The 22,232-nt window shown below is 41.8% G+C and overlaps 1 protein-coding gene and 1 pseudogene across 1 annotated transcript in view; both read left to right on the top strand.

Annotated features, from left to right (window-relative positions):
* The first annotated feature begins 202 nt into the window (after positions 1-202).
* LOC115144491 (dynein axonemal intermediate chain 2-like) lies at positions 203-14,100 on the top strand (annotated as a pseudogene).
* kif19 (kinesin family member 19) overlaps positions 14,068-22,232 on the top strand; it is a 79,650-nt gene continuing 71,485 nt past the window's right edge. Inside the window, exons 1-2 of the mRNA XM_029685174.2 lie at positions 14,068-14,554; positions 16,009-16,089. Of these exons, the coding sequence (XP_029541034.2) occupies positions 14,516-14,554; positions 16,009-16,089 (120 nt within the window). The 5' untranslated portion in view covers positions 14,068-14,515. The remainder of the gene's footprint in view (positions 14,555-16,008; positions 16,090-22,232) is intronic.

The following is a 22,232-nucleotide window of genomic DNA, read 5'->3' as shown; positions in this document are numbered from 1 at the left end:
CAAGAATCATTGCCTGATGTGAACCATGCCTCGAACAAAAAGAGATCTCAGAAGAATTGTTGACTTGCGCAAAGCTGGAAAGGGTTACAAAAGTATCTCTAAAAGCCTTGATGTTCATCAGTCCATGGTAAGACAAATTGTCTGTAAATGAAGAAATTTCAGCACTGTTGCTACTCTCCCTAGGAGTGGCCGTCCTGCAAAGATGACTGCAAGAGCACAGCGCAGAATGCTCAATGAGGTTAAGAAGAATCCTAAATTGTCAACTAAAGACTTCCAGAAATCTCTGGAACATGCTAACATCTCTGTTGGTGAGTCTATGATATGTAAAACACTAAACAAGAATGGTGGTCATGGGAGGACACCACGGAAGAAGCCACTGCTATCAAAAAAAAACATTGCTGCAAGTCTGAGATTCGCAAAAGAGCACCTGGATGTTTCACAGCGCTACTGGAAAAATATTCTGTCGACAGATTAAACTAAAGCTGAGTTGTTTGGAAGGAACACACAACACTATATGTGGAGAAAAAAAGGCACATCACACCAACATCAAAACCTCATCCCAGCTGTAAAGTATGGTGGAGGGAGCATCATGGTTTGGGGCTGCTTTGCTAACTCAGGGCCTGGACAGCTTGCTATCATCGACGGAAAAATGAATTCCCAAGTTTATCAAGGCATTTTGCAGGAGAATGTAAGGCTCTCTGTCCGCCAATTGAAGCTCAACAGAAATTGGGTGATGCAACAGGACAACGACCCAAATCACAGAAGTAAATCAACAAAAGAATGGTTTCAACAGAAGAAAATACGCCTTCTGGAGTGACCCAGTTAGTGTCCTGACCTAAACCTGATTTGAGATGCTGTGGCATGACCTTGAGAGCAGTTCACATCAGACATCCCAATAATAGTGCTGAACTGAAAAGAGGAATTGTCCAAAATTCCACCTGACCGTTGTGCAGCTCTGATCCGCAACTACAGAAAATGTTTGGTTGAGGTTATTGCTGCCAAAAGGAGGGTCAACCAGTTATAAATCCAAGGGTTCACATACTTTTTCCAGCCTGCACTGTGAATGTTTACACAGTGAGTTCATTAAAGACATGAAAACGTGTAATTGTTTGTGCGTTTATTAGTTTAAGCACACTGTGTTTATCTATTGTTGTGACTCAGATGAAATGTTATGACCAATTTATGCAGAAATTCAGGTAATTGCAAAAGGTTCACATACTTTTTCTTGCCACTGTATGTAGCCAAACGTAGCTGCTGCTCGTTCCGTTTGCTCGAAAATGGATAAATGATTAAAAAAATTAAGGCCTGCGTCCTGAGAGACACATACCATCTCTAATGGACAACAAGAGAGGATCTTTTTTTAACCTCTTGGAACACTAGGGGCAGTATTTCATTTTTGGATGAAAAAACGTTCCCGTTTTAAACAAGATATTTTGCCACGAAAAGATGCTCGACTATGCATATAATTGACAGATTTGGAAAGGAAACACTCTGACGTTTCCAAAACTGCAAAGATATTATCTGTGAGTGCCACAGAACTGAGGCTACAGGCGAAACCAAGATGAAACTTCAAACAGGAAATGAGCAAAATTTTTGAGGCGCTGTTTTCCATTGTCTCCTTATATGGCTGTGAATGCGCCCTGAACGAGCCTATACGTTCTGCCGTTTCCCCAAGGTGTCTGCAGCATTGTGACGTGTTTGTAGGCATATCGTTGGAAGATTGGCCATAAGAGACTACATTTACCAGGTGTCCGCCCGGTGTCCTTTGTCGAAATTGGTGCGTAATCTTCAGCTGCAAGCATTCATCCATGTGATTCAGAGGAGAGAGGAGACTTCCACGAACGATATATCATCGAAGAGATATGTGAAAAACACCTTGAGGATTGATTCTAAACAACGTTTACCATGTTTCTGTCGATATTATGGAGTTAATTTGGAAAAAAGTTCGGCGTTTTGATGACTGAATTTTCGGTTTTTTTTGGTAGCCAAACGTGACGAACAAAACGAAGCGATTTCTCCTACACAAAGAATCTTTCAGGAAAAATTGAACATTTGCTATCTAACTGAGAGTCTCCTCATTGAAAACATCCGAAGTTCTTCAAAGGTAAATGATTTTATTTGAATGCTTTTCTTGTTTTTGTGAAAATGTTGCCCGCTGAATGCTAATGCTAAATGCTACGCTAGCTATCAATACTGTTACACAAATGCTTGTTTTGCTATGGTTGAAAAGCATATTTTGAAAATCTGAGATGACAGTGTTGTTAACTTCTTGCGTCGAGCCATCCCGGATCCGGGATCGTGAATACAGCCTCAAGCTCATTACCATAACGCAACGTTAACTATTCATGAAAATTGCAAATGAAATGAAATTAATCTATTTGCTCTCAAGCTTAGTTAGCCTTTTGTTAACAACACTGTCATCTCAGATTTTCAAAATATGCTTCTCAACCATTGCAAAACAAGCATTTGTGTAACAGTATTGATAGCTAACGTAGCATTTAGCGTTAGCATTCAGCAGGCAACATTTTCACAAAAAACAGAAAAGCATTCAAATAAAATCATTTACCTTTGAAGAACTTCGGATGTTTTCAATGAGGAGACTCTCAGATAGCAAATGTTCAGTTTTTCCTGAAAGATTATTTGTTTAGGATAAATCGCTCCGTTTTCTGCGTCACGTTTAGCTACGAAAAAAACCTGTATCCAGGATTGTGTAAATCTATCCGCAAGCTCATTAGCATAACACAACGTTAACTATTCATGAAAATCGCAAATTAAATTAATCTATTTGCTCTCAAGTTTAGCCTTTTGTTAACAACACTGTCATCTCAGATTTTCAAAATATGCTTTTGAACCATAGCTAAACAAGCATTTGTGTAACAGTATTGATAGCCTAGCATAGGATTATGCCTCTCTTTCACCATGTAACATTTTCCACAAAAACCAGAAAAGCATTCAAATTAAATCATTTACCTTTGAAGAACTTCGGATGTTTTCAATGAGGAGACTCTCAGATAGCAAATGTTCAGTTTTTCCTGAAAGATTATTTGTTTAGGACAAATCGCTCCGTTTTCTGCGTCACGTTTAGCTACGAAAAAAAACCTGTATCCAGGATTGTGTAAATCTATCCGCAAGCTCATTAGCATAACGCAACGTTAACTATTCATGAAAATCGCAAATGAAATGAAATTAATCTATTTGCTCTCAAGCTTAGCCTTTTGTTAACAGCACTGTCATCTCAGATTTTCAAAATATGCTTTTGAACCATAGCTAAACAAGCATTTGTGTAACAGTATTGATAGCCTAGCATAGGATTATGCCTCTCTTTCACCATGCAACATTTTCCACAAAAACCAGAAAATTATTCAAATAAAATCATTTACCTTTGAAGAACTTCAGATGTTTTCAATGAGGAGACTCTGTTAGATAGCAAATGTTCAGTTTTTACAAAAAATATTATTCGTGTCGACTAATCGCTCCGTTTTGTTCATCACGTTTGGGTAAGGAAAAAAATAAAAAATAAATATTAAGTCATTAAAACGCGAACTTTTTTCCAAATTAACTCCATAATATCGACAGAAACATGGCAAACCGATGTTTAGAATCAATCCTCAAGGTGTTTTTCACATATCTATCGACGATAAAATCCATCGTGGCAGTTTACTTTCTCTTCTGAAGAAATGGAACGCGCATGGACCTACAGATTACGCAATAATTTCGACACAGGACACCGGGCGGGACACCAGGTAAATGTAGTCTCTTATGGTCAATCTTCCAATGATATGCCTACAAACACGTCACAATGCTGCAGACACCTCGGGGAAACGACAGAAAGCGCAGGCTCATTCCTGGCGCATTCACAGCCATATAAGGAGACATTGGAACACAGCGCCTTCAGAATCTGGGGCATTTCCTGTATGAAACTTCATCTTGGTTTCGCCTGTAGCATTAGTTCTGGGGCACTCACAGATAATGTCTTTGCAGTTTTGGAAACGTCAGAGTTCTGTCTTTCCAAGGCTGTCAATTCCATGCATAGTCGAGCATCTTTTCATGACAAAATATTGAGCTTAAAACGGGCACGTCTTTTTATCCAATAATGACATAGCGCCCCCATAGGTTGAAGAGGTTAACAAAAGGCTAAGCTTGAGAGCTAATATATTTATTTCATTTCATTTGCGTTTTTCATGAATAGTTAACATTGTGTTATGCTAATGAGCTTGCGGGATAATTACACTCCTGGATACAGGGTTTTTTCGTAGCTAAACGTGATGAACAAAACAGAGCGATTTGTCCTAAACAAATAATATTTTTGGAAAAACTGAACATTTGCTATCTAACTGAGAGTCTCCTTATTGAAAACATCTGAAGTTCTTCAAAGGTAAATGATTTTATTTGAATGCTTTTCTTGTTTTTGTGAAAATGTTGCCCGCTGAATGCTAACACTAAATGCTACGCTAGCTATCAATACTGTTACACAAATGCTTGTTTTGCTATGGTTGAAAAGCATATTTTGAAAATCTGAGATGACAGTGTTGTTAACAAAAGGCTAAGCTTGAGAGCTAGCATATTTATTTCATTTCATTTGCGATTTTCATGAATAGTTAACGTTGCGTTATGGTAATGAGCTTGAGGCTGTATTCACGATCCCGGATCCGGGATGGCTAGAATCAAGAGGTTTTTTTAAGTACTGGACAGCTTTGTGACATCAAATGGACTTTTGTGGTCAAGATGTGTTGGATACTGATGGCGCAAAAGCCATGACGGAGACATAGTGGAGTGGTAATGCGCTTGCAAGCAGTTGCTCCCAATGCCACTTTGGTACACTGCAGCATCCACTGAGAGGCTCTTGCGGCCAAGGGAATGTCTGACAGCTTGAAAAACCTTTTAGAAACTATAGTGAAAATGGTTAACTTTGTTAAAGCAAGGCCCATGAGCTCTCGTGTATTTTCTGCATTGTGTAATGATTTGGGCAGTGACCATGTAACGCTTTTACAACATACAGAAGTGTGCTAGTTATCAAGGGGCAAAGTATTGACATGTTTTTTTTAAATTGAGAGACGAGCTTAAAGTTTTCTTTACTGACCATCATTTTCACTTGTCTTCCATGATGATGAGTTTCTCACACGACTGGCCTATCTGGGTGATGTTTTTTCTCGCCTGAATGATCTGAATCTAAGATTACAGGGACTCTCCGCAACTATATTCAATGTGCGGGACATAATTGAGGCTTTGATTAAGAAGTCGGTGCTCTTCTCTGTCTGCTTTAAACACACAGGTCTTTCCATCATTGTATGGACAATGTCAAATGTGATATAGCGAAGCACCTTAGTGAGCTGGGTGCGGAATTACACAGGCACTTTCCCGAAACGGACGACGCAAAAGAGATTCGTTATCCCTTTCATGCCCAGTTATCACTTACCGATAACTGAACAAGAGAGCCTCATCGAAATTGCAACAAGCTGTTCTGTGAAAATTTAATTTAATCAGAAGCCACTGCCAGATTTCTAGATAGGGCTGCGCTCAGAATATCCTGCCTTGGCAAATCGTGCTGTTAAGACACTGATGCCCTTTGCAACCACTTACCTATGTGAGAGTGGATTCTCGGCCCTCACTAGCATGTTAACTAAATACAGGCACAGACTGTGTGTGGAAAATGATTTAACACTGAGACTCTCCAATACAACCCAACATTGCAGAGTTGTGTGCATCCTTTCAAGCACAACCTTCTCATTAACCTGTGGTGAGTTATTCAACGTTTTTTTATGAAGAAATAAGGTTTTATTTGTAAGATGGCTAAATAAAGAGTAAAATTATTTATTATTATATTATAATTTGTGCCCTGGTCCTATACGAGCTCTTTGTCACTTCCCACGAGCCTGGTTGTGACAAACTCACACTCATTCTTATGTTTAATAAATGTATCGGATAGTGTGTGTGTGACAGGCTTACAATGATGGCAAAAAAAATACATTCGAGAGTGCGCTGACCCTGGTGCTAGAGGGTTACGCAGCTGAAGGTTGAATGTTTGAAGGGGTACGGGACTATAAAAAGCTTGGGAACCACTGTGTTAGATAAAAACAGCTGCTGCTTCATTATGAAATAATAAGACGCATCTGGCAGCCTATGTACATTTCAATCCAACACTGTTGATTCAGACAGACTGTCTGTCTGTAACTAGGCCACTACAGCTTTGAGTGTACGGTGTGTGCTGAATCCTGCCTGTCCTGCCTGGCCCTTTCTTTGTAGGTGAACACAGAGCGCTTTGAGTCGGAGACCAGGGTGATAAACCATGTGGAGGGAAACTGGCCCAAGGACGTCAACCCCCAGGAGATGGAGCAGACTGTCCGCTTCAGGAAGAAAGTGGAGAAAGACAAGCATTATTTCAGCACCATCATGCAGCTGGGCAGTGCGTGACAGACATCAGCCAGTCAAGTAGCCACGGTATGACCCGGGTCATAGAGATTTTTCAATTCAATCATATTTTATTGAATGAATCACTAGTGTATGACATTATGCCATATCTAAATAATACGTCCTATAGCAGCATACCACCCTGCATCCCACTGATGTCTTTCCTCTAAAGCTACAGTAAGCAGGGTTGGTCCTGGTCGGTCCCTAGATGGGAGACCAGATGCTGCCGGATGTGGTGTTGGAGGGCCAGTAGGAGGCACTCTTTTCTCTGATAACATTTTTTGGGGGGGACATTGCCCTGTGTAAGTTGCTGTCTTTTGGATGGAACATGAAATGGGTGTCCTGACTCTCTGTGGTCAGTAAGAATCCCATGGCACTTATCGTAAGAGTATGGGTGTTAACTGGCCCTGAATCTAGGTCGTCGCTGTAAATAAGAATTTGGTTTTAACTGACTTGCCTAGTTAAATAAAGGTTAAATAAAACATGTAAAAATGTCATCTACATTGCCCCAAAGCCATTTCTTAGCTGCTGCAGTAGTGTGAAAATGACCAGTTCTGAAAGGGAGAGAGCAAGAAGAGTGTTCCTCTCTATCTCTGATCACAGCCCTCCTCTGTTCCTCCCGTGTGAACACAGAACATGGAGCACAGCATCAAGCAGAACAATGCCATCAACATCTACCGGGAGTACTTTGAAGGGGAGGAGGAGGTGGTGGAGGAGTCAAAACTATCAATGTTTTTAAGTGCTTCCATGACCTCTATTAAACTATCGTTCAACATAGAATCCACAAATTATGTATATTACCAGTGTATTGTGTCCGTCTGAGTGGTTTATGATCTTACAGAAACCCGAACAAGATAAAACACACTGCCACCAGTCTGTCCTGGCATCCCGATGGCAGCCGCAAGCTGGCTGTGGCCTACTCCTCATTGGAGACCCTGAAAGTATCTAAAGACATTAGCTACAACTCTGATATATGGAACATTGGTAGGTGTATGACTCAAACATCTCTTTCATTTATATTTTTCTTTCTAACAGGGATTATCATTGCAATAGCTGTGGCAGTGAGATTTACTAATTTGTCATCTTAATTGATCGTTCAGAAAGTCAAAGTGGACTACAAAGTATTAATTAATTGAATCCCCTGTGTTGCCTCTTCAGAGAATAGCAATAAGCCAGAAATGACCCTAAAACCTGTCTCTCCACTGGTCTGTCTGGAATACAACCCCCCAAAGACTCCAAAGAGGTAGCTACAATGGCCAGATCAGTGGGTCCTTCAACAGCTGTATCATGCTTCCTGCCAGCTCAGGAACAATGTCGTTAGGAGATTACTGTGCAGTGTAAAGAACTTTGGAGGTATAGTCAAGTCATCCAACTCCAGACTGCAGCTATTTGTAAATGTCATAAAGGTTCCAGTTATGTAATGTCTGGATTTGTCCGGATGCTCTTTTGAGCATTTAAGTACATTGCCTCTAGATATTTATTTAGGCTCTGACAGTTAATAGTTGTGTTGTGTGTTCTTGTCATTTGTGTGTTTTGTGCATGCATGCATGTGTGTTTGTGAAAGTACACAAAGTAAAATGTCTGAGCAGCTTATTGGGACACTCGCAAGGGCAGCTAGCCAGTGGAAATGTCCACACTAGAGCACAGCCACAGAGACCCTGTCTACAAAGTAATCTGGTTGCAGTCAAAGACTGGAACCGATACCTTCTCTGCGTATAAGGACGGCCAGGTGAACCAAGCCTCCAATAGAAGCAATAAAAGCCTTTGTCACCTTATCCCTTTCTCAAGCCAAGCAGGAACAATAGGCCAGGGTGGCACTAAACTCTCAGGACTCATGGGCAGTGAAGTCTGATACTCTTGGTCCGGGACAGGTGCACTTTCTCTGACCTTCAATTGCCATTTGGCCATAGCCAGAAGTTATGTAATAATGCATCTATTGAAGGCAAGGAGACTGTGACTGATCGGCCCTGAGTTGACCACTGGTCTCTGTCTATAAGGTGCTGGGGTGGGACATTCATAAGATGAGCGAGCCCACAGAGAGTCTGGTACTGGACCATAACAAGAAGTGCAATCTGGACAATGCCCTGGGGGTGATCTCACTGGAGTTTGAGACCACTGTGGTGCTGAGGCTCTCTAGACTGGACTATCCTTCTGTTGTTTCACTGTTGATGAATTAAGAGTGTGGATTCGCCTAACGTATTTTTGTATGAACTGGTCCAAGTGGGAGATCTAGTATGTCATCTATTTGTATTTGTACACAAGGAAGACCTCAAATTTAACCTGATGTTTTTTCTTATTCAGACCACAAGGGCTGTTGGTCTCATGTAACCAAAAGGCCAAGAACCCACCTGAGAAGATAGTGTGCACGTACAGCGGTCCTCACGGCCCAATCTACGCCCTGCAAAAGAACCCGTTCTTAAGAACTTCCTGACCGTAGCCGATTGGAAAGCCCATATCTGGTCCGAAGACATCATGTGGACAAAGTAAAGGGTCCCTCTGAAACAACATAATACAGACCAATGATATAGCTACTTCACAGATGGATAAATTACACTCTTTATTTAGGTTCTAATACATGTAACCAGTGATTTGGCCCCTCATGTAATATTGACCTAATGTAAAATGACCTCTTGGTTGCCGTAGATCGCATACATTCTATCTGTCAGAAGGCTGATGGAGTCCAGTACGGCCCTCTGTGTTCTTCGCCATCAAAATGGACCGAATACTCGACATTTGGGACTTCCTCTTCAAACAGAACGACCCCACACTCAGTCTGCAAGTATTATCATACACCTCATCCAGCCTTTACTCAGCACATGCCAGGCCTAAGTGACCATGTGAAACCCCTTACTGTTGTGTTGTTATCATTGGTAGAATTCTTGCATGATGCTGCCAAAGAAAAATCCTCGGATGGACATCAGTTATATTCTATTGTTTTCTAGGTGTGTGATGAGGCTCTGTACAGCCAGAAGGTGCAGGATAATGAGTGCTTCCTGGCATGTGGACACCAAGGACGAGGACACCAAGGAGGGCGACGGAGAGGAGGGCGCCGAGGAGCTAGTAATGCACACTTGAAAAAGAGAAGTGGAAGAAAAAAAGTTTTAAGGGATTGAGTGAACAAAACAAACGTTTTCAAAATTCCTTGATAATTTTTTTACAAATCCAGTCAGTTTTTCACACTGATCCAATGTCATCATAATGATTTCTGTTGTTGAAATGATTTGTAAACATGTGTAAAATGTTGATTCAACCAGTTTGTGCCCAGTGGGTTATTATTAATCATTTATACTCTGTGGTATGACTGAATTAGTTGGCTATTTCATTAGGATAACAAGCAACACCACCCTTCAATAGCATTCATCTGGCAATACATTCACATCAGGTGGCCTATATACAGTAACAGCATGAACTCCAAAACGGTGTTCTGTGCACCACAGCTGCACTGATTTGATTTTATTTAGGATCCCCATTAGTCTTACTGGGTGTCCGACACAACGAAAAATACATTACAGACAAAAGACTTCAAAATGTACATAGTCAATTTATGATCTCATAGCTGATAATATCCATTCATGCTGTGATTAGTAATTATACTGTATCTAAAGAGCAGTTTTTTTTCTGCAGAAGCACCTTTGGACAATAGATGGAGAGACACTCACAATGCCATTACAGGAGTTAAAGTTGCTGTGTAAATATAGGTTGTCAAGGGTTCATAAAATGAGAGGGGGCTGGTGAGGGGGTGTGAATTTGGTTGCTGTACTCCGCCAGCCTGTATGACATCACCACTGATAGTTACCTGTCAAACATAGCTGCACCTCTTTGTCCAGTGGTAACAGATTTACCCTTGTTTTGGTCCACTGGCCCATTAAGATTGGGGCCTGGGGTCTATATATAAACTCAGCAAAAAAAGAAACGTCCTCTCACTGTCAACTGCGTTTATTTTCAGCAAACTTAACATGTGCAAATATTTGTATGAACATAACAAAATTCAACAACTGAGACATAAACTGAACAAGTTCCACAGACATGTGACTAACAGAAATGGAATAATGTGTCCCTAAACAAAGAGGGGGTCAAAATCTAAAGTAACAGTCAGTATTTTTATTTTTTTATTTCACCTTTATTTAACCAGGTAGGCCAGTTGAGAACAAGTTCTCATTTACAACTGGGACCTGGCCAAGATAAAGGAAAGCAGTGCGAATTAAACAACAACACAGAGTTACACATGGGATAAACAAACGTAGAGTCAATAACAAAAAAATCTGTATACGGTGTGTGCAAATGAAGTAAGGAGGCAAGGCACTAAATAGGCCAATAGTAGCAAAGTAATTACCATTTAGCAATTTACACTGGAGCGATATATGTGCAGATGAGGTGCAAGTAGAAATACTGGTGTGCAAAAGAGCAGAAAAACAAAATCAAATATGGGAATGAGGTAGGTAGTTGGTTGGATGGGCTATTTACAGCTGCAGCGATCGGTAAGCTGTTCTGACAGCTGACGCTTAAAGTTAGTAAGGGAGATATAAGTCTCCAGCTTCAGTGATTTTTGCAATTCGATCCAGTCACTTACAGCAGAGAACTGGAAGGAAAGGCGGCCAGAGGAGGTGTTGGCTTTGGGGATGACCCGTGAAATATACCTAATGGAGCGGGTGCTATGGGTGAATGTTGCTATGGTGACCAGAGAGCTGAGATAAGGTGGAGCTTTACCTAGCAAAGACTTATAGATGACCTGGAGCCAGTGGGTTTGGTGACTAATATGTAGCGAGGTCCAGCCAACGAGAGCATACAGGTCACAGTGGAGGGCAGTATATGGGACTTTGGTAACAAAACGGATGGCACTGTGATAGACTGCACCCAATTTGCTGAGTAGAGTGTTGGAGGCTATTTTGTAAATGACATCGCCGAAGTCGAGGATCGGTAGGATAGTCAGTATGTTTGGCAGCATGAGTGAAGGAGGCTTTTTTTGCGAAATAGGAAGCTGATTCTAGATTTAATTTTGGATTGGAGATGCTTAATGTGAGTCTGGAAGGAGAGTTTACAGTCTATCCAGACACCTCAGTATTTGTCATTGTCCACATATTCTAAGTCAGAACTGTCCAGAGTAGTGATGCTAGTCGGGCGGGTGGGTGGGTGTGGGCAGCGATCGGTTGAAGAGCGTGCATTTAGTTTTATTAGCATTGAAGAGCAGTTGGATGCCACGGAAGGAGTGTTAAGGTTTGGAGGTTTGTTAACACAGTGTCTGAAAGAAGGGTCAGATGTAGACAGAATGGTGTCTTCTGCGTAGAGGTGGATCAGAGGATCACCCGCAGCAAGAGAAAAGAGTCAGCCCGAGAATTAAACCCTGTGGCACCCCCATAGAGACTGCCAGAGTTCCGGACAACAGGCCCTCTGATTTGACACACTGAACTCTATCTGAGAAGTAGTTAGTGAACCAGGCGAGGCAGTCATTAGAGAAACCAAGGCTGTTGAGTCTGCCGATAAAAATACGATGATTGACAGAGTGAAAAGCCTTAGCCATGTCGATGAAGACGGCTGCACAGTACTGTCTTTTATCGATGGCGTTTATAATATCATTTAGTACCTTGAGCGTGGCTGAGATGCATCCGTGACCAGCTCAGAAACCAGATTGCAAGGGGAGAAGGTATGGTGGGATTCAAAATGGTTGTTATCTGTTTGTTCACTTGGCTTTCGAAGACTAGAAAGGCAGGGCAGGATGGATTTAGGTCTGTAACAGTTTGGGTCTTGAGTGTCTCCCCCTTTGAAGAGGGGGATGAGCGCGGCCGCTTTCCAATCTTTAGGAATCTCAGATGATACCAAAGAGAGGTTGAACAGACTAGTAATAGGGGTTGTAACAATGGCGGCGGATAATTTTAGGAAGAGAGGTTCCACATTGTCTAGCCCAGTTGATTTGTAGGGATCCAGATTTTTCAGCTCTTTCAGAACATCAGCTGTCTGGATTTGGGTGAAGAAGAAGCGGGAGGGGGGAGGGCTCGGTCTAGTTGCTGCGGGGGGTGCTAAGCTGTTGGCCGAGGTTGAGGTATCAGGGTGGAAAGCATGGCCAGCCATAGAGAAATGCTTATTGAAATTCCCGATTATCGTGGATTTATCGGTGGTGACAGTGTTTCCTAGCCTCAGTGCAGTGGGAAGCTGGGAGGAGGTGCTCTTATTCTCCGTGGACTTTACAATGTCCCAAAACTTTTTGGAATTAGTGCTGCAGGCTAGCTTTTCTGTTTGAAAAAGCTAGCCTTGGCTTTTATTTAATTTATTTCCCTGGCCACATCTGCAGTCCTCATGCCTCCTTGCAGCATGCCTAAGGCACATTCACGCAGATGAGCAAGGACCCTGGGCATCGTTCTTTTGGTGTTTTTCAGAGTCAGTAGAAAGGCCTCTTTAGTGTCCTCTAAGTTTTCATAACTGTGACCATAATTGCCTACCGTCTGTAAGCTGTTAGTGTCTTAACGAACGTTCTACATGTGCATGTTCATTAATTGTTTATGGTTCATTCAACAAGCATGGAACACAGTGTTTAAACCCTTTACGATGAAGATCTGTGAAGTTATTTGGATTTTTACGAATTGTCTTTGAAAGACAGGGTCCTGAAAAAGGGACGTTTCTTTTTTTGCTGAGTAAGCTCGTCTAGAGAATACCAAATGTGTAACCTGTAAATCTGACTAAATAGAATTTTCCTCAAATATTAATCTGTGCTGTGGTGGTGCTTTTGAAATGTGTTTATCCCCATAATAACAGAAAATCTTCCGTGACAAAAATATTTTATAATTAGAAAATAGGAGTGAATGGAATGAATTGTTGGTAATTTGGAATTTTCAGTGATGTCGAAAAGCAATGTTTACTTCTTATTTAGTTGTCAAATACTTACAGGTATATACAGTACATTCTGTGCTCACAAACCAATGATGTAATATCATTATGAGAAAGGTGTCTGTGAAGAGAAAGAAGTCAGAGACTGAACACCGTAACAACATGATGTTCCACATGTCATCTGTATTGTCATCTTGAATCAATCAAATAAAGACAGCAAGGCATTTTCTATAATAGAGACATTCTTAATGAGTCATGTGGAACTCAATAATTCTATTGAGTTGTTATTCATGTTTAATTATTTGATATACATTATATACTGTATATACAGTTCCAGTCAAACGTTTGGACACAGCTACTCATTCCAGGTGTTTTCTTTATTTTTACTATTTTCTATATTGTAGAATAATAATGAAAACATCAAAACTATGAAATAACACATATGAAATCATGTAGTAACCCAAAAAATGTTTAACAAGTTTAAACATCTGGCCCATGTGAATACTGTACATGTGGATTTAAAAAAATGATACATTAACAATGTTGGCAAACAAAATAAGCACTTTTCGGTGTTAAGAAATCATTTGGCACAGATGCCTTTCTAAAACGTGTTTTATAATTGATTATGTTATTCTAGAAACCGCAGTCAAATATTTAAATCTGGCGGGAAAGCAAGGGCATCAACGTAATTTGGTGAGCCATTTGCGCAATTTTGTGCGCCAAGGATTTGTCCACCAGATGTCGTCATTGGTCTGCGGCAAATCGAAGAAGCAACCGTATTTTACGCACCTCTGTGCTACTGTGCTTCTGATCTCGGGTATCCAGGAAGACAACTCACGAGTCGTCAGAGGAGAAAAGAAAAGGCGAGAGTGAAGGAGAATAAAAGGACAGTTCTAGTAGACAGGTCGACACCTGCCTTTCTCCGTCCGCATTCTCGTCGGTATCCTTGTCTGTTTTCAAAGACATGGGTGAATAAACAACCTAATTATTTCTTTAAACAGAATATATTAAACAGAATGTACTCGTTTTACGCGGTTATATCAGGCTTGAAAGAGCGCACATTTGGCGAGTGGAGTGTTGTTTATTTAACCGTAAAAGAATGATCCCAACTATTTTGACGCGGAAAGGTAGAGGTTTGTTTGTAGGCTACATTGACAAGTAGTACAGGTGGTTTTGAGAGGGGTCGTGCAGATATTGTGCAGGATGTCTGACCGATGTCCAGTTTAGTAGCCTGTATAGACGGCCACTATTTTCTAACAAGTCGAGGACACTCCAACTACAAGTGGCCATGAAGGACACTGGCGAATCAAAGGACCACCAACTAACAGTAAGTACAATACCCTAGCCTACATCATCATATCTGTTTACTATTACTGCAAGAACAGCAGTAATGTTGTATAGCCTACCGGTATGGGATCATTTAAGTGTAATATACCACATGGAAGTCGTGACTTTAGATACTTGTGTAGACTAGATTGTAGTCTATATGCTCGTTGGTTCTGGGTTGCTGAGATGAATGCCACTCAATCTGGTATTTTATTCAGATAGCCCACATGAACAATTAGAATAAAATACACGTTTATTATAGCCTAAATTACATTACTAAGCAAATGATGCCTTTTATTACAGTACCTCTTGCCTCAGTCACATATGGAGACATTTGTTTACCTTTAACATTGAATTCCCATGTCATAAGTTAATAGTTGGCCATCTCCACACGGACTGTATTCTTTCCCTGTGGTTCCAGCCTGTGTAATATACCATATCTGAATTATTAACATGGCTCATTTCAGTTCCCCAGTCTCTCATCTTCTCCACTATGTCATACACTGACTAGCTCCACAGCACTGGCGATGGAAAATATCAATATCAATCCCCATTGTCTGTGGAATGACTGAATTGTCCTGTAAAGGTTGAATTCATATGGGTCAATGTCAAGAGCTGGATGTATGGTCTGTATCATTCCATATCTACCCACTAAACATGTTGTCTTGACTCTGCCATATCTGCCTCATCCCTCTATCTAATAACATAACATTAGTTACATATTTCACTAACAAACAACATTACCGCCCTACTATTTCATTCTGCAATACATTCACACCAGGTGGCCGATTCAGTCCGACGGTATCAACTCAGAGACTGTTTTCTATGCACCGCTGCAGCCCTGATTATCTAATAGTTTTATAACGTGTGGAGGGGTTATCAGTCTATACATTGGTCTGTCTTGGTCTAAGTATCATAATGTCCACCCCCACCCCACCCCACCCCTGAATAGTGTTTTGACAGAGAGAGAGAGAGAGAGCTTCAGGACAATAGATGGAGAGAGGCTCATGTCATAGTGACATTACACAAGTTAAATTACTCTGTTAAAAACAGAGGGTAACCATGATCATTTACTTTATCCTTTGCTCTTGTTGACTTGTGAATGACATCAAGATTCAAGACTATTGCTGTGGTGTGAATGAAGAATCTCCTTGATGCTGTTCTGTTATGTACTGTGAAAGCTCTAACCTTTTCAAAGCACTGTGAAAGTTCTAACTGAAAGCTCTAACCTTGCACTGTTCTCTCTGTGAAATATCTAACCCTGTGTTGTCGTCACTGTGTCTCTCTCTGAAAGCTCTAACCGTCTTCTACCTGTGTGTCTCTGTGAAATCTTTTACCCTGTGTTGTTTTTGTGTGTTTCTCTGTGAAAGGTCTAAACCTGTGTTAGTGTAGTTGTGTGTTGCTCTAATTGTGAGAGCTCTTAAGCCTGTGTTTTTCAACCTGTGTGTCTCCCAGGTGGCCCTGAGGATCAGACCCCTCAGCGATTCTGAACGGGAAGAGGCAGCCACCATAGTGGCCCACAGAGTGGACAACCAGGTTAGATGACCCGCCGTATGTGTGTGTTTGCGTGTGTGTTCATGCGTGCTCATTCTTGCGTGTGTGTGTGTGTCTGTGCAAGCTCGCAAGTTGTTCCAGGCCTCTCTCGCATCCAGTCACAAGGCCTGCTTCACATATATAATGTATCTGCAGGTGCATGCACTTTTCACAGCAGCGCAGCACAGTATAGCTGGTCTTAACCAAGTGAGGTCGATCACTGTGTGTGTGTGTGTGTGTGTGTGTGTGTGTGTGTGTGTGTGTGTGTGTGTGTGTGTGTGTGTGTGTGTGTGTGTGTGTGTGTGTGTGTGTGTGTGTGTGTGTGTGTGTGTGTGTGTGTGTGTGTGTGTGTGCATCAACGCTCAGATGTCACACTGCGCAGAGAGTCAGTCGGTGGATCAAGTAAGGTCCATTTCATGAATGTTGAAGACGTGTGTGTGTGTGAGAGAGAGAGCGTGCGGATGGCTCTGTATTGTGATTCAGTGGATTGTTATAGTTTAGAGAGTGACCTCTCTCATAGAGGATGGAAATTGGATTAATTCTGATGAAAGAAGACATGTCTGGACTGTATCAAAGGAGGACATGATGTGTGTGAAACAGCTTTGTGCCGTTATTGAATGCTCCTATCCTTGATGGAACTGCTATTTGAGAACCACCATTTATCATTCTGCCACTATTATGAACATAGAGAATATTATTATGAGCTTATTTGGCGGTCGTTCTATTTACATGCAGTCCATGTATTTAACTGAAATACCAATTCCAATTTTACTCATTTCAAAGCATGACCCCAACCAAAGGAAGTTAATCCATGATATACAGCACAGGGAAAGGCAGGGCTCCTATAGGGTCCTTGGGGAGCATATTTACCTGGAGCCAATTAGAAGCCTCCAGGTGTGTCCCTCATGGAGACAACTTGGATACCACGTAGTAATTCTTCTGATGTGATGATGATAAGAAGGAGGGTGAGAATGATGATGATGATAATCAGCAGTATTATGACTGCGATATGGATGAGGTGTTAATACCACTGAGAATAAACTGGTTTAGGTCTTAGTGGGTGATCTGCTGTAGGGACTAGATGTTGTTGGACTTATGTTTGGAATGACAATTCCATGAGGAGTTAGAAGGAGAGCAGAAACACTCCAGGTTAAGATAACATGGGTTTTGCTGGTGAAAGATTTGACACGGTTCACATAATAATAAGTCTGTCATCACTCATTTGTTGTTCATTTCAGTCAGTCTTTTGACTGCATGGAAGGTGGTGCCACAGTTAAACTGGAAATAATCAGCATTAATTGTGAGTGAGGGACTGGAGGGACTGAGACCTGGCGTACTCTCTGTCTGTGGCTCTCAAAAGCAATTCAATTAACCTACAACCAGACGTATTAACCCAGCAACTCTCCCTCTGCCTTGATGACACCAGCAGGAGTAAGCTAAGTGTGATAGGTCCATTGTGATGGTGTATTGTTGCTGACCCAGCCCTGCTTTTTACAGTGAATAGCAGTTCTTCTGTTAGCTCCTCAATCCATGCACCTTGGTTGGAGAGCAAGGTAGCAGCAATATTATTTTCCCTTTACAACATTATTGTCAACATTATTGGTGAAACATGTTCATTGTCACAGTAGAATTAAACCAAATGTAACCTCTACGTACACTGTTGATGTTATGCTATTGAAAAACAAAGGCAAGGTGATAGAATGAAACATTTTGTGAGTGGTTCATCTGTGTAGAGTAACAGCCTAGCAGGTTATCTTAGGTCTCTGTGTGTTTGCAGCCAAGGGCTTATAGTCACTACAATACAAACAGGTTGTGGAGACAGTGTGCGGGGTATTGTGTGTGTGTGTGTGTGTGTGTGTGTGTGTACTGCGTAGTGTTTGCCTCTTACCTGATAAAGGGCTTATAAGACTATGTGTTCCCGTGGAGGGAGAGAGGGAGGGAGTTGTGTTACTAGCTCCTAACAGTGCAGTAACAAAAAAGTCAAACAAATCTATAATAAAAACTAGAAGCAACAAATCATGAATGTCAGGAGAATTCCAGTTAACATCCAAAATAGCACTGTATCAGTCATCCAAATCACAATCTCTACGTATACAGTGCCTTCGGAAAGTATTCAGATCCCTTGACTTTTTTCCATTTGTTATGTTACAGTCTTATTCTAAAATTGATTTTTTTTCCTCATCTATCTTCACACAATACCCCATATTGACCAAGCAAAAACAGGTTTTTATTTCATTTTGCTAATTTATTTAAAATAAAAAAATATATATTACATTTACATAACTATTCATACCCTTTACTCAGTACTTTGTTGAAGTAACTTGTCCCGAAGCCACTCCTGCATTGTCTTGGCTGTGTGCTTAAGGTCGTTGTCCTGTTGGAAGGTGAACCTTTGCCTCAGTCTGAGGTCCTGAGCGCTCTTGGAGCAGGTTTTCATCAACGATCTCTCTGTAAATTGCTCCATTCATCTTTACCTCGATCCTGACTAGTCTCCCAGTCCCTGCCGCTGAAAAACATCCCCACCACTGTGCTTCACCGTAAGGACGGTGCCAGCTTTCCTCCAGATGTGAGGCTTGGCATTCAGGCCAAAGTATAAGGGCACAAGGCGAGACCCAGATGCACACACAGGAGGCAGATGGTTAGAGTCCAAGATGTTTATTTATGTCACTGACCATCTCGAATCCCACCGTACCTTCTCCGCTGTGCAATCTGGTTTCCGAGCCGGTCACGGGTGCACCTCAGCCACACTCAAGGTACTAAACAATATCATAACCGCCATCGATAAAAGACAGTACTGTGCAGCCGTCTTCATCGACCTTGCCAAGGCTTTCGACTCTGTCAATCACCATATTCTTATCGGCAGACTCAGTAGCCTCGGTTTTTCGGATGACTGCCTTGCCTGGTTCACCAATTACTTTGCAGACAGAGTTCAGTGTGTCAAATCGGAGGGCATGCTGTCCGGTCCTCTGGCAGTCTCTATGGGGTGCCACAGGGTTCAATTCTCGGGCCGACACTTTTCTCTGTATATATCAATGATGTTGCTCTTGCTGCTTCCCTGATCCACCTCTTAGACGACACCATTCTATATACTTTCGGCCCGTCATTGGACACTGTGCTATCTAACCTCAAACGAGCTTCAATGCCATACAACACTCCTTCCGCGGCCTCAACTGCTCTTAAACGGTAAAACCAAATGCATGCTTTTCAACCGATCGCTGCCTGCACCCGCATGCCCGACTAGCATCACCACCCTGGATGGTTCCGACCTTGAATATGTGGACATCTATAAGTACCTAGGTGTCTGGCTAGACTGCAAACTCTCCTTCCAGACTCATCAAACATCTCAATCGAAAATCAAATCAAGAGTCGGCTTTCTATTCCGCAACAAAGCCTCCTTCACTCACGCCGCCAAGCTTACCCTAGTAAAACTGACTATCCTACCGATCCTCGACTTCGGCGATGTCATCTACAAAATGGCTTCCAACACTCTACTCAGCAAACTGGATGCAGTCTATCACAGTGCCATCCGTTTTGTCACTCAAGCACCTTATACCACCCACCACTGCGACTTGTATGCTCTAGTCGGCTAGCCCTCGCTACATATTCGTCGCCAGACCCACTGGCTCCAGATCATCTACAAGTCCATGCTAGGTAAAGCTCCGCCTTATCTCAGTTCACTGGTCACGATGGCAACACCCATCCGTAGCACGCGCTCCAGCAGGTGTATCTCACTGATCATCCCTAAAGCCAACACCTCATTTGGCCGCCTTTCGTTCAGTACTCTGCTGCCTGTGACTGGAACGAACTGCAAAAATCGCTGAAGTTGGAGACTTTTATCTCCCTCACCAACTTCAAACATCAGCTATCTGAACAGCTAACCGATCGCTGCAGCTGTACATAGCCCACCCATTTTCACCTACCTCATTCCCATACTGTTTTTATTTATTTACTTTTCTGCTCTTTTGCACACCAATATCTCTACCTGTACATGACCATCTGATCATTTATCACTCCAGTGTTAATCTGCAAAATTGTAATTATTCGCCTACCTCCTCATGCCTTTTGCACACATTGTATATAGACTCCCCCTTTTTTTCTACTGTGTTATTGACTTGTTAATTGTTTACTCCATGTGTAACTCTGTGTTGTCTGTTCACACTGCTATGCTTTATCTTGGCCAGGTCGCAGTTGCAAATGAGAACTTGTTCTCAACTAGCCTACCTGGTTAAATAAAGGTGAAATAAAAAAATAAAATAAAAAAATTAACAATGCGAAAGGGGTAGGCAAGAGAATGGACAGGCAAAAGGTCAAATCCAGTTCAGAGTTCCAGAGGTTCAGAATGGCAGGCAGGCTCGAGGTCAGGGCAGGCAGAATGGTCAGGTAGGCGGGAATGGAGTCCAGAAAACAGGCAAAGGTCAAAACCGGGAGGATTAGTAGAAGAGAATAGAAAAGCAGGCGTGCAGGAAAAAACACGCTGGTTGACTTGAAAATACAAGACGAACTGGCACAGAGAGACAGGAAACACAGGGATAAATCCTCCAGGGAAAATAAGCAAAACCTGGAGTGGGTGGAGACAATCACAAGGGTAGGTGAAACAGATCAGGGTGTGACACAAAGAGTTCAATCTTGGTTTCATCAGACCAGAGAATCTTGTTTCTCAAGGTCTGAGAGTCCTTTTGGCAAATTCCAAGCGGGTGGTCGTGTGCCTTTTACTGAGGAGTGGCTTCCGTCTGGCCACTCTACCATAAAGGCCTGATTGGTGGAGTGCTGCAGAGATGGTTGTCCTTCTAGATGTTCTCACATCTCCACAGAGGAACTCTGGAGCTCTGTCAAAGTGACCATCGGGTTCTTGGTCACCAAAGCCCTTCTCCCCGATTGCTGAGTTTGAACGGGTGGCCAGCTCTAGGAAGAGTCTTGGTGGTTCCAAACTTATTCCATTTAGGAATGATGGAAGCCACTGTGTTCTTGGGGAACTTCAATGCTGCAGAAATATTTTAGTACCCTTGTCCAGATCTGTGCCTCAACACAATCCTGTCTCGGAGCTCTATGGACAATTCCTTCAACCTCAATCGCTTGGTTTTTGTTCTGACATGCACTGTCAGCTGTGGGACCTTATATAGACAGGTGGGTGTGCGACTTTCCAAGTCATGTCCAATCAATTGAATTTACCAGAGGTTGTCATGACTTTACTTTCAGTAATCTTTCATTGACTGTTTTTTATCTAATCAACTATGTTTAATTGTTACCGGATGAAATTAATCATGTAAAAATTAAATCATTAGGATTTGGGGCACCATGAGAGCAGTTGTTTAAAGAGACCTATCACATCCATAAAGCAGTCAACATATTAATCATAACCTCTTATCATATGATTCTGAACAGTTGTAACCTCCTTGCATCTGCAAAAACCTCTGCCTTACTTATGAGTCAGTACTACACATACTGGTTTAATTGATTTATTTACTAGCTAACTAAATGATAACACAGGATAACATCCCTAGCGGACTGACACAATATGGTGTCTTTTTACAAAAGGAGATGGAGAATAAGGGAGAGAGCGAGAGAGAGAGAAAAATAAACACTTATCGTTGATACATTTTAGAAACTATTCTCACGGTAATCATATACCTTGCACACAAACAGCCATCGGTTTGGAGTAAGAAATCATGAATGTATTTATGTGTCATTGCCTTGGTTCGCTGTTGGGCCTTTTCGCGTCACGCTTGTAAGACTCCGATTGTCCAAAAGCGGTCGTTCACCCGTCCCACTTAAGTTCACTTTTCTAGATACTTTTGTTAGGACAGCTAATCAACCGTACCAGTGATGGTACGAGAGGGTCGTTTTCTTCTCCACCTCGTGTTGGTATTCAGGGTTCAAACTATGGATGGATGCACGATATATCACGATATATTAGCTACGATTATTAGCTAAAAATGCGAACATCGACATCGGCCCGATGTCTAGTTTAACATCTGTATAAAACCGATGTCAACGCTGATATAACGTAGGTACATGATGTAATGATGCCACGTAAAATTTAGAGCTACACGTGCAACACAGCATTCCTAACCTAGCCCACAATGTCTGCTGTGTATGTGGATCGAGCTGTCAACAAGTCGAACAGTCATTTGAAAGAGTAAGAACAT

This window comes from Oncorhynchus nerka, linkage group LG16 (assembly GCF_034236695.1).
Source record: "Oncorhynchus nerka isolate Pitt River linkage group LG16, Oner_Uvic_2.0, whole genome shotgun sequence".
Taxonomy (NCBI): Eukaryota; Metazoa; Chordata; class Actinopteri; order Salmoniformes; family Salmonidae; genus Oncorhynchus; species Oncorhynchus nerka.
The sequence above is the reverse complement of the archived record's forward strand: the minus strand, read 5'-3'. Positions and strand labels throughout refer to the sequence as shown.